This window comes from Solanum dulcamara, chromosome 1 (genome assembly GCF_947179165.1).
Source record: "Solanum dulcamara chromosome 1, daSolDulc1.2, whole genome shotgun sequence".
Taxonomy (NCBI): domain Eukaryota; kingdom Viridiplantae; phylum Streptophyta; class Magnoliopsida; order Solanales; family Solanaceae; genus Solanum; species Solanum dulcamara.
Window position 1 is genome coordinate 86,244,752 of NC_077237.1, and position 12,107 is coordinate 86,256,858.

Consider the following 12,107-nt stretch of genomic DNA (forward strand, 5'->3'; position numbering starts at 1 on the left):
TATATCTATATCTTTATTATCCTAAAAGTTTGTATGGTCCCTAAATGCTATGAATACGTCGCGCATCATGCCGAGGCTATATGTACTACTCCATCAGGTAATTACGGAGGGTCCCATAAAGGTTTCGAATAAAAAATGACCGAAAGTCATATCACCAAAATATTCATGGGTTATGTAACACCCCCTAAAATTCTTCACTAAGATTCGGACCCTTCTTCGTATACGTGTAGGATCGAACTCGACTATTGTGAAGTGTATGCAGGAGTTAGGATGAGTTCCTAAGTAATTGAAGAGCATTAGAGGTGATGTGGGTCATAAAGGATCCCTAAGACCAAGCTAAGTCCAAAGAATTCGTCTTAGCTAAGTTTTAGAATGAGTCCATATAAGGGGTCAACTTCTAACGACCATATCTTTTGAAATATGACGATATGGGTGGTCCATCACCTATTAAATTAAAGGTCTTCGAGTCTTCTTTCCAACGCCGCCAAAATTGTAATTTTTGGAGTTCGGAGTCAAAAGTTATGACTATCCTAAGACGAACTAGTACTGCAGAAATTTTAGGCCTGGGTTGTAACTGCAGGAAACCTGGGCTTAGCGCCGCAGTGGCGCGACGCGCCACTATAGCGCTTGGAAAAAGCCTCAGTAGTTTGGTCCTTGGCGCGAAGCGCCATTAGCAGATGTGCAGGTTTTAAGCCTATACTCGACTTGGCACTGCAGTGGCGCAGCGCGCCACTATAGTGCTAGGGGAGTTTTAGCCGGTTTTTCCAGATTTTTGGAGAAAGGGAAAATTGGGCATTTCCCTAAATTATATATACACTAACCTTGGACATTTTTGGACCATTATTTCAGTCCCTTCCTCTCTCTAAAAGCCTTAGAAAATCCATTCTCTTCTCCTTCAAATCCATCTCCAACAAGGATTGGCTTCAAGAACTTCAAGAATTCAAGCCTTCCATTGAAGACCTAACAACAAGGTTTCTTCAAGTCTTCTCAAGGTATGTAAGGCTACTCAAAGCATGGGTTGAGTCCACCCATGTGCCCTACATCTTCTTTGAGATTGATTGTTCATAAAAATGGAGTTTATTGATAGAGTTAGGTCCAAATAGGTCCTTTTCATCTATTAACCTAAATTTTCTTATGTTGATGTTGTGGAGTATAGAAAGTGAGGTGCTACATGTTGGTATGAGTTGTTGAGATGAGAGGTCGAACATGAATTGTTAATTTTTCTTAACTATGTTGATTATGATAAAGATGCTAATTTTTTTAAATATGTTGCTTATCTTGAATTGTTGATTTAAAATCTTGATTGTGATAGAGTTGATGAGTTGACAAGGTTCTAAATGAGACTTGTTGATATGATTTGATTGAGTTGATTGGATGGAGTTTTATGAGCATTGAGTCTTGGGAGGAGTATCGAGCACCGAATTGGGTAAGAGTAAGTAATAACTCGAATCCAATAACTACGTCGCCAAACATAGGAGGGGATTGAACCATTAAAGTCGGATGCTTCCCCAAAATTATTGTCCTGGCATTATAGGAATTGATTGGATTGGATCCATGATTGGTTGATTCGTTCATACCCTGGCAAAGTATGAACGGATGTGGCAACAACGTCGGTTTGTTGTACTATCACTGGTTCATAAGTGATGGTTGTCGGATAAGAGAAACTCCCATATAAGTCTTGATAGTACTCTGAGTTGGATTGGGTTGAATTGTATGTGATTGGTCCCGTCTAAACCATATTCTTGTTTAGACTTAGAACACTTGATTGAGTTGTTCTTCTTTCTGAGTTGAGATTCCGAGTTGGTTTGATTTTTTCTGATGTTGTTTCATTCGTCCATTTTACATACTCGTACCTTCCACGTACTGACGTCATTTGGCCTGCATCATTTTATGATGCAAAGACATGTACTAGAGATTATCAACCGGCGCACCGTTGAAGATCTACTTACTTTTAGCTAGTTGGTGAGTCCTCCCTATTTCCAGAGGATACCAGGATTTTTCTTTGTAGTTTTGATTTTTTTCCCCTTATTTTGACTTTTGGTAGTCATGGACTTGTCATTGGCACCTTTGGATTGTTAATAGAGGCTTCATAGACTAGAGTGTGAAAATGTTGATTGTTCATTTTTGACTAGTTTTATTCTAGCTAGTTATCGATTTGATATTGTTTGGCCATTGGCCCTAGATCATGGGTAGTGTTCCTATGGTAGAGCCTTTCGCTGATAGAATGTGATTGAATGAAAGTGTGACTAGACCAAGTGGTTCGCTTGAAGGTCAGAAATGACTTTCGAGTGCCGGCCAAGTCTAGGGTATCCTCTCGGGGAGTGACAAACATGGTATTAGAGCACAAAATTCAAGAGTCCTAGGGAGTCTATGAAGCTGTGTCTAGTAGAGTCTTACTTATGGGTGTGTTGTGCACCACACTTATAATCAGGAGGCTATAAGACATTAAGAATTGTTTCACTTCTTTCATACTCTAAATTCGTGTGATAGAGTTAAATTCTATGAAACTCCCTTCCTAATTCATGCATTTATACATTGCAGATAATGCCTCCCAAGCGTACTTCCAGCCAGAGAAACACTGATAATGCAAAGATGCCACAGTCAGAGATACGCCCATCGAGGGCTAAGGACCGACCTATGAGGTATACGGAGGCACCTCAAGTGTCTATTACTCCGCCTGCACTAACTTCAAAAGCAGATTTTTGAGGAGCGATTGCTATGCTCACTCAATTAGTAACTGCCCGAACTGATAATCAGAATTCGCCAACTCTTAGCTCTAGTTCCCAAGAGCTGTCCGCTGCCAACAGAATTAGAGATTTTCTGAGAATGAATCCGTCGGCATTCACGGGGACTAAGGTTGATGAAGACCCCTAAAATTTTGTTGATGAGATGTGGAAAATCTTGAAAGCTATGCATGATACGGAGATCGAAGGGGTTGAGTTGGTGTCTTATCAGCTCAAGGATGTGGCAAAGATCTGGTATAACCAATGGGAACAAGGTAGAGGTGAGGATGTTGAACCTGCTATGTGGGATGAATTTGAGGGAGCCTTTTTTGACCACTTCTTTCCCAGAGAATTGAGGGAAGCGAAAGTGAAGGAGTTTGTGAATCTGAAACAAGAAGGTATGACCATTAAGGAGTACAGTCTGAAGTTCATCCAACTATCCAGATATGCTCCAGAAATGATCCAGATATGAGGTCGAAGATGAGAAAGTTCATCTTCGGACTGAAAAAACATGTAAAGAAAGAGTGCAAGGCAGCATTGCTGATCTCTGACATGGATATTTCCAGATTGATGGTGTATGCTCAACATGTGGTGGATGAGAAGAGGAAGGACAAGGAGGAGCATCTGAGCAAGAAGGCAAAATCAGCCGGACATGAGAATGAATAGAGGCAAAACAAGGGCAACAGGTCCTTCTTCCAGAAGAGGCCTTCCAACTATGCCTCATCTACCGCAAGTGCACCTATGCCACAGAACATGTATGATCGGCAGGGATAGAGTCACCAGAATTTCAGACCTCAGGGTTCTCAATCCCAGGCTAGCGTGGGTCAAGGTTCGAGGGAAAAACCACCATGCGGCAAGTGCGGTAAGCTCCACTTGGGAGAGTGTAGAGAAGGGAACAAGGGCTGTTATAAATATGGCCAAGTGGGCCATTTTCAGAGGGAGTGTCCGACATGGGACAACAGGGCCCAACATTCTACCACCGCACCACCAGCTAGAGGTAATCAGAGGGGCACTACTTCAAGTATGAGCGGAGGTACAAACTGTCTATATGCCATGGGTAGTTTTTTGGGGTACTTTTTTTATTACAGTCTTTAGCATATTTATCTTAATTAATAACTAAAATCACTCAATTACCCCCTCTCTCTTTCTCTTTGCATCTCTTTTGCATCCTTCTTTTCTTTTTTGTTTCCTTTTTTCTCTCTCTTTCTCTTTCTCCCTCTTTTAAAAATAATAATTAATTAATTCAATACATTTTTAACAATGTAAATTAATTTAAATAAAATTGAAATGTTTGAAATTCACATATAATACTAATAATATATCTGTATTAAAAATATTTTAATAATATATTCACCACATTTTAATTATAATATATTGAATTCCAAATCTATTATAATTATTTTCTATTTTTTTCTCTTATTAACGAAATATATTATTGTATTAAAAATATTTTAGTTATATATCCACCACATGCATTGAAACATGCCTATAATATGTATAATTTATTGAATTAAAAAAATATTATAGTAATTTTAATTTTTTTCTCTTATTAACAGTGCTAAAATATATTATTATATTATATTAAAATTGTTTTAGTTATATATTCAATACGTGCATTAAAATATGCCTATAATATAATACATTGAATTCAAAATTTATTATAATTATTTTTTATTTTTTCTCTTATTAACCAAATATGTTGTTGTATTAAAAATATTTTAGTTATATATTCACCACGTGCATTGAAACATTCCTATGATATGAATAATATATTGAATTCAAAATATATTACAATTATCGTTTCTATTTATTTTCTTTATTGTGTTAGAAATGCATTATATATGTATTTACATAAAAAAAATCATCTAATTTAAAAAATAGTAAAATCATCATTTTCATAATATCCAATCCAAAATTAAGTTTAAATTAGGATAATTAATTATTACGTATTTTTAAAAAATGGAGAAAGAGAAAGATAAAGAGAGAGAGAGAGAGAGAGAGAGAGAGAGAGAGAGAAATCGTACCAAAAAAATAGAAGGAGAGAGGGGGGCGGGAAGAAAGAGAAAGAGAGAGAGAGAAAGAAAAAAAGGAAAGAGAGAGAAGGGGGGAAGAAAGAGAAAAATATTTTTGTTTTTTTACTATTTCGGATAAAAATATATTGCTATTTTTGATAAAACTAAAACATGTACTAAAACTTATAATTAATGTTATATACTACATTATTTATGTAAATGACTATATATTGTTTAAATTGACTCCTGAAAAATATTGTCAAAATAATTTTAAAAAATATCTTTTTATTTGATATTTTGTATTAGCCATAATAAAATAACTTTATTAGGGACTAAAAATTTATAAAAGAACAAACAAATAATTAAAACCTAGTAAGAATTGGGTGGGTTGAACTATGACTCGCATTTTAACCATTTCAGATCAATAACATGCTCATTTATTAACTCAACATAATTTGTCCTATCCAAATTTAGCCCAACTTGCCATTCGACAATTTTAGTCTTTAATATCGTTACGAGTTTTAAATTATATATATTGTTAATATAAAAATATATTACCTATTATAACAAGTACAGATGATTTGATAATATTAAAAAAAATGCACTGACAATATATATTACATAAGCTCTTTGGATATGTACAAGCGGTTTCAACAACAAAAAGAGAACCAACCTATATTTTTCTTTTATCTTTAAGCATTCGATACCTAATGACCGACTATTGTTACATGATTTGCGCTAAATCTACCAAAAAAATAATTCATTTTAAGATCTCAAATCCAAAAATTTATTTAAGAAATGAGGGATTGCAACCTTCTCTCTACACATCTAAATAACCATTAGATCAAATTTAAACTATTTTCAAGGAGATCAGGCATGATATGAACAAAACTAAATAACTCTATTGATCTAAATTTTTATTTTCTTGATTTTCCATTTGGTGTTTGGTACATACATTGGAGTCCAACTATATTCACATTCGCGCCGCGTAAGTCTCCATTAGGATAGGAACAAGAGTTTCCTATAGAGGTGGTGATAAAATCTTGAAGCCAAGATGGTGGCTTACTAGGTCTAGAGGATTTTCTGGGTGGGACAGGAAGGGAGGAGGCTGAGATTGGAACTCAGGAGGTGATGCAGGAGGTGAAGGTGGTTGGATGGACTCTGAGTGTTGCCGTGGGGAGGGATAAAACAAGTCTAGAAGTGTGAGAACTGGAAATAGGGGATTAGAGAATACTTGGACATCCTTGAAAGGGAAAATATTGTCACGCCCCGAGAGGGTACCCTAGGCGTGACCGGCACTCAGAAACCATCTCTGGCCTCTGAGAGAACTACTTGGTCTCATCACTTATTCATTCATCAGCGGAAGACTTAATAAGAATACTTATATGGGCTCTCCATTAACAACATCTAATGAAAGAAGAAATTTTTTTAGAAGAAGTAGTTTCAAAGGAGAACTACTCCAATTACATCATTAAACTCTGTCTATGAAGCCTCTAATACTCTTAGATGGTGCCAATGACATATCCATGGCTACCTTAAAAGAAACATAATACTCAACAATAATTAAAGGATAAAGAGTTCCTCCGAATATAAGAAGGACTCACCAAATAGCTGAAAAATAATGATCTTCAACGAAGCGCCTGTTGAGGATCTCTAACACCTGTATCTGCATCATAAAATGATGCAGGTCGAATGACGTCAGTACGTGGAATGTACGAGTATGTAAAATGGCAGGAAGGTAAGGACAAATATCAAGAAACTTCTCTCAAGAAAACTCAGCTCAGAACTCAACATCATCTCAACATCAATATGTAATGCAAGTTTAAAATATAATAATAAAAATAATAGTAACAAGCAATGCTTACTCAATTGGGAGTTTCTCTAACCGACAACCATCACTTATGAGCTAGCGATGATACAACGAAGCGATGTCGTTGCCACATCCATCCAATACCTTGCCAGGGTAAAGGACATCACCATCTTGGATCCACTCATCAAAGTCCTCTTTTTGGGACTTAAGAGGCATAGCCTCCATCCTACGCTGGCTACGTAGTTCTGGGGTTTGAGTCAATTAAACTCTTACCCAACTCGGTGCTCAATACTACTCTCAAAATATGTGCTCATATTAAACTCATCATCTAGTCTCATTGAACTTTAATTTATATCATCAAACTCATCTCATTACCTCTTCATCAATTATTATACTTCGAAAACATCATTTATATCTCATCAAAACATCTTGCTCAAAACATCATTTACTCAAAAAATCATTTAAACTCAATTCTTTTGCTCTTTCAAAACTCAATAAAATACATATATAGTATTAATTCATATCACTCTTTTTATCAATGAAAATATTAAAAAGCCAACATCTTTACTCAAAATATGTGTAAAAATATTCATGAAAATCAAATCAATTAGGATTCATGGGAAAGTAGCCATGAACAATAATTCCAATAATATGAGAGATAACAATAATAATAATAATATTAATGCATAAATATATCAAACTCAATAGAAGAAGAATTATTTCTTTTAGAATTCAAGATTTGGATAAAACTCAACTATAACTCAATTATAATAAATTTAAATATTGGGCGCATGGACGAACTCAATCCAATGCTATGAAAGCCTTACATACCTTAAATCGGAAGCTTTACTTCGAATTGGAATACTCTTGGACCCCTAGCCTTTTCTTCTCGCCGGTTTATTTTGTGTACTACCCGGAGTATAAGAATCACCAGAGTAGTATTTTTATACTACTAAAACTAAAACTATATTTGAGAAGGAGTAAAGAAGTATATAGAGAGAAGAGTTGCTTAAGAAAGCTTGGTGAATAAAATGAGGAAATAAGGTGGGTATTTATAGGTGTGGAGGAGGGACCTAACAATAAATAAACATAATCATAAAGGATGATCTTGAAAATTCAATGGAGAATTTTGATGTCATGGATGATGTCAAATGGTTCTAGATCTTTCTATGGTAGGTGAGATGAAATCTCTTTTAACGAAATATCTGTTTTCGAAGCTGCGTTTGAATAAGATAAATTCCTTATTAGGATTTGGTGTCTTCATAAGAATTGTAGATATAGAAGTCTAGTTTCATTTATTTCAAGAATCATCCAATTTGGAGCATTCTACATCGAGATATGAATTTTATTCTACAAACACTCTATTCCGTCACAGCACTATATCTTGCAAAGATCAATTTATTTGATCTACTTAAAATCCGAATCTTAAGATATGTTCTTCATGAAAGTTGTAGGTAATGATGTTGTGGTTATTAAGAAATTTGAATCACCTAATTTGGACCATCCTATGAAAAGTTATGCCCAAATTACTTTAGGCATGAGAGAACATAATCAAAATACTTTTAGAACATGATCAAAATACTTTAGAACATGATCAAAATTCTTTAGAACATGATCAAAATACTTTAGAACATGATCAAAATACTTTAGAACATGATCAAAATCTTTAGGCATGAGAGAAAATGATCAAAATACTTTTAGAACATGATCAAAATACTTTTAGAACATGATCAAAATACTTTAGAACATGATCAAAATCTTTTCATGCCTTCATATAAGGACTTTTGATAAATCAACAATTTAATGCATTTAAAAGCCAATATAAGTTAATATAAGATAGGTAATTAAATTTCATATATTTAATAATCTATGCATTTGGAATCATGATATGAAAAATCCATAAAGTTTCATGCTTGAATTAAATAGAAAACTTTGATAATTTATTTGGACTTCATGAAAGAAAGGATCCATGAATCAATAATATTTAGGGGGTGTTACAAATATCTTCTTTGAACACTGCATATCTATTTACAAAAAAGGATTTAGAGTGGAGATCATACAGGAGGTACCCCTTTTTTGATGAGGAGTAACCCATAAGGACAGCTGGTATGGCTCTAGGAGAGAATTTGTCAAGGATATGTGGGACTGTGGCATAGCAAAGGCAACCAAAGACTTTAATGTGAGCTAAAGAAGGGGAATGTAAGTGAAGCATTTCAAATGGAGTTTTGAACTGAAGGAGTTTTGAGGGGATTCTGTTAAGAAGGTAGACTGTAGTAGTGACACACTCACCCCAGAATTTTAAGGGTACAGAGGATTGGAACTTGAGTGCCCTGGCCATCTCCAGGATAGTTTTATGCTTCCTCTCAGTAACTCCATTTTGTTGAGGAGTATAAACACAAGTGGTCTGATGAAGAATGCCAAGTGTAGACAGCATGTTCTGAAATACAATACTAAGGAACTCACAGCCATTATCAGTTCTCAGAGTATTCACAGTTGTGGAGAATAAGTTGTGAACCTGTGTGAAATAATTTCTTAACACCACAATTGTGTCAGACTTAGAGTCTATAAGAAAAATCTAAGTAAACCTGGAGTAATCATCAACTACAGTCAAAAAGTATTTCTTTCCATCATGAGTAGGTACCCTATAGGGACCCCAAATGTCACAATGACAAGTTCAAACACAATATTTGACACATGAGAGCTTACTGGGAAAGGAAGTTTAGTTTGCTTAGCAAGTGGGAAAACTGTACAAGTAGAATATTCATTATCTAGAACCTCAATACTGGATGATTTCTTTATTATATCTACAGGTACATGGCCTTGTCTTAGATTCCATAGAGTAGTTGTAGTAGGTCTGCCAGTTGGGATGACACTGCTACTTGTGGAGTTTGTAGGAGCTACACCTTGGAACTGAGTTGAACAACCATTGACTTCTGCCTTTGGAGAACCTTCCTTCAGAATGTAGAGCCCTTGATCCTCTTTACCAATCCCCTTGACCTGACCACTGAAGAGATCCTAAAAAACACAAAAGTTAGGGAAGAAGGCTGCCATACATTTGAGTTCTTTGGTGAGTTGTGATATAGAAAGAATATTACACTTGAAGTCAGGTACAAATAGAACATTTCCAATGGATTGATTCCCAAGAATGTTTATACTACCAATATGTGAGACTGACACAACATTTCCAGTGGGTAACATTACTTGTCTCCTTTTAGATGGTGATACAGTGTGAAAGTTATTTAGAAGTTCAGTATTAGAAATCATATGGTTTGTTTCTCCAGTATCAACTATCCAACTTTTATCTACATATTTAGAGACTAAAACAGATAGAGCACTACCTGCTGTAGCTGCTTTAGCTGAGTGTTCTCTTCCATTTTCACCTCTTCTAGCCAGCATCTGCAGGATATGATGGTACTGATCCTGTGTGAATAAGGCTGTAGGTGAAGGTGTGTCACCTGTGGAATTTGGACCTCCACATTGGGTAACCTCAGCTTGATTAGCATATGAATTAGAATTGAATTGTTCCCTCTTCTTCTTTGACTTCCATCCAACTGGATAGCCTTTCACTTAAAAACATTATTCCTTAGAGTGTCCCCTGTAGCCACAGACCTCACACATAAGAGTTAACTTCTGGAATTTTTATGGCTTGTATTGGTTGTCATAGTACCCTCTTCCTGGGTTGCCATCACCTCCTGGTTGATGGCCAAAGTTGCCACCTTGATTAGGACCATTTCCCCCATTTTTACTGAATAGAGCAGTGCATTCAACCATTTTAGAGGTAACACTTTCATGATATGAACTTGCCAAGTTTCTTTGGCTTTCATGATCTACTATCAGAAAGTAAGCTTTGTTTAGGTTGGGAATTGGATTCTGCATCAATATCTGACCTCTAGCAGTTGAATAGAACTCATTCAGTCCCATAAGAAACTTAAGCAATCTCTGGTATTCAAAGTGTTCTTGGAACCTTTTTGATTCAGCACAATAACACCCTGGACACGGTATGATAGAATCAAACTCATTCCACAGCCCTCTCAGATGTGTGTAATATTCTGTAATAGTCATAGTTCCTTGAGTGAAACTATGAATTTCCTTGTGCAGTTAAAATACATGTGCACCATTAATTTTGTCAAATCTTTCTTTCAGATCACTCCATACCTTGTGTGCATCACCAGCATAAACAATACTACTCAATAATCCAGGTGTAATAACATTCATTATCCAGGACAAAACTACAGTATTACACTTTTCCTATATGTCAAACAACTCAAATATGCATAGACCTACTCCAAATGGTATAGTTTTCCGAGCCTGTGAGCTGAAGGGAGATTAGAGAGCTACCTGGAGTGTCATTCGGATGGAGATACAGAGGGTGATTGTGACCTATAATCAGATATTCATAGCTGGTTGGACCAGCGGTTTCATGTGCTCCATTTAGGTTTGCATCACCAATTTCCATCGATCCTGATGTAGCCTCAGCTGTATACATCTCTATTGACAACTTAAACCGTAGCTTGCAGTTTGACTTCTTCTACTGGAGTCTAGATCGCCGATTGTGATCTTCTTCTTCTACCCTACGATCCTTGTAGGCTCTGATACCATGATAACTCTATCAATGGAGTTAGACCTGAAAGAAAAAAGAGGCAAACTGCCAGAGGAAGAAGAAGAAAGAGTGAAGAAGAATATACAGAGGAATGAAGAAGAGAGTTGTAGAGAGAAGGAAGAGCAGAAAAGTATATAGAGAGAAAAATATCTTGAAAAAATGAAAAGCTATTTTATTTACTTCATCAGTACATACACTTATACTTCTAACTTGTATATGTACAGTATTTATACACTCAAACAAGTTGGCATTTAACTACATTTTCACTGATCATAACAACCTACTAACTACTTTTAACAACTTATAACAATACTCTAACCTCTCTTTAACCATGGTAGCTTGCTAGATTAACACATATTATATTGTCCACGCATGAGACATGTCGTGTTCTGGACTTGCGGGCGAAGGGTGTTTGATGATCACACACTTCAATGCTTATATCTCAAAAAAATAAAAATCGCTTCAATCTTACTGGAACTGATCCTTTTTTATTTTTTATAATGTGTTTGTTAACCATATGCAAGCTACCATGGTTAATAATTTGTTAGAAGTTAGTTGAAGTTTGTTAGATGTTAGTTGTAGGTTGATAGTGACTTGTAACTAACTACTCAAACTCTATAAATGCAACTCACTCACACCACATGAAGTGTGTGTGTATGCATAATGTGATCATTTGATAGCAATGTGATCTTCTCTCTACCTCTCTTCTTCTCTGCAATATCTTCTCTGTTTCTTCTTCTTCTGCTGCATCTACAGCTTCTTTACTTCGACTTCCATTTTTCCTTCTCGTCTAACTCGTCTTGATTCATATAGTCGTCTAACAAGACTCCATCACTGAAGTTATCATGGTATCAGAGCATTTGGTAAGTTCCTGGAATAAATAGTTAAGTACTGGGGAAAAAAAATCGAGAAGTGCAGGTGCTCATCTTTGAAAGGTGTTTGAGTCGTAGTCAATTTTCAGC

The 12,107-nt window shown here is 35.7% G+C and overlaps 1 protein-coding gene across 1 annotated transcript; it reads right to left on the bottom strand.

Moving 5' to 3' along the window:
- Positions 1–8,529: 8,529 nt before the first annotated feature.
- LOC129895311 (uncharacterized) lies at positions 8,530–11,031 on the bottom strand. The gene is made up of 6 exons (XM_055971012.1): positions 10,884–11,031; positions 10,661–10,774; positions 10,235–10,534; positions 9,657–10,111; positions 9,252–9,560; positions 8,530–9,060 (listed from the first exon to the last, which is right to left on the bottom strand). Exons 1-6 carry the CDS (start codon positions 11,029–11,031, stop codon positions 8,530–8,532), a joined length of 1,857 nt encoding a protein of 618 aa, XP_055826987.1.
- Between the last annotated feature and the right edge of the window lie 1,076 nt (positions 11,032–12,107).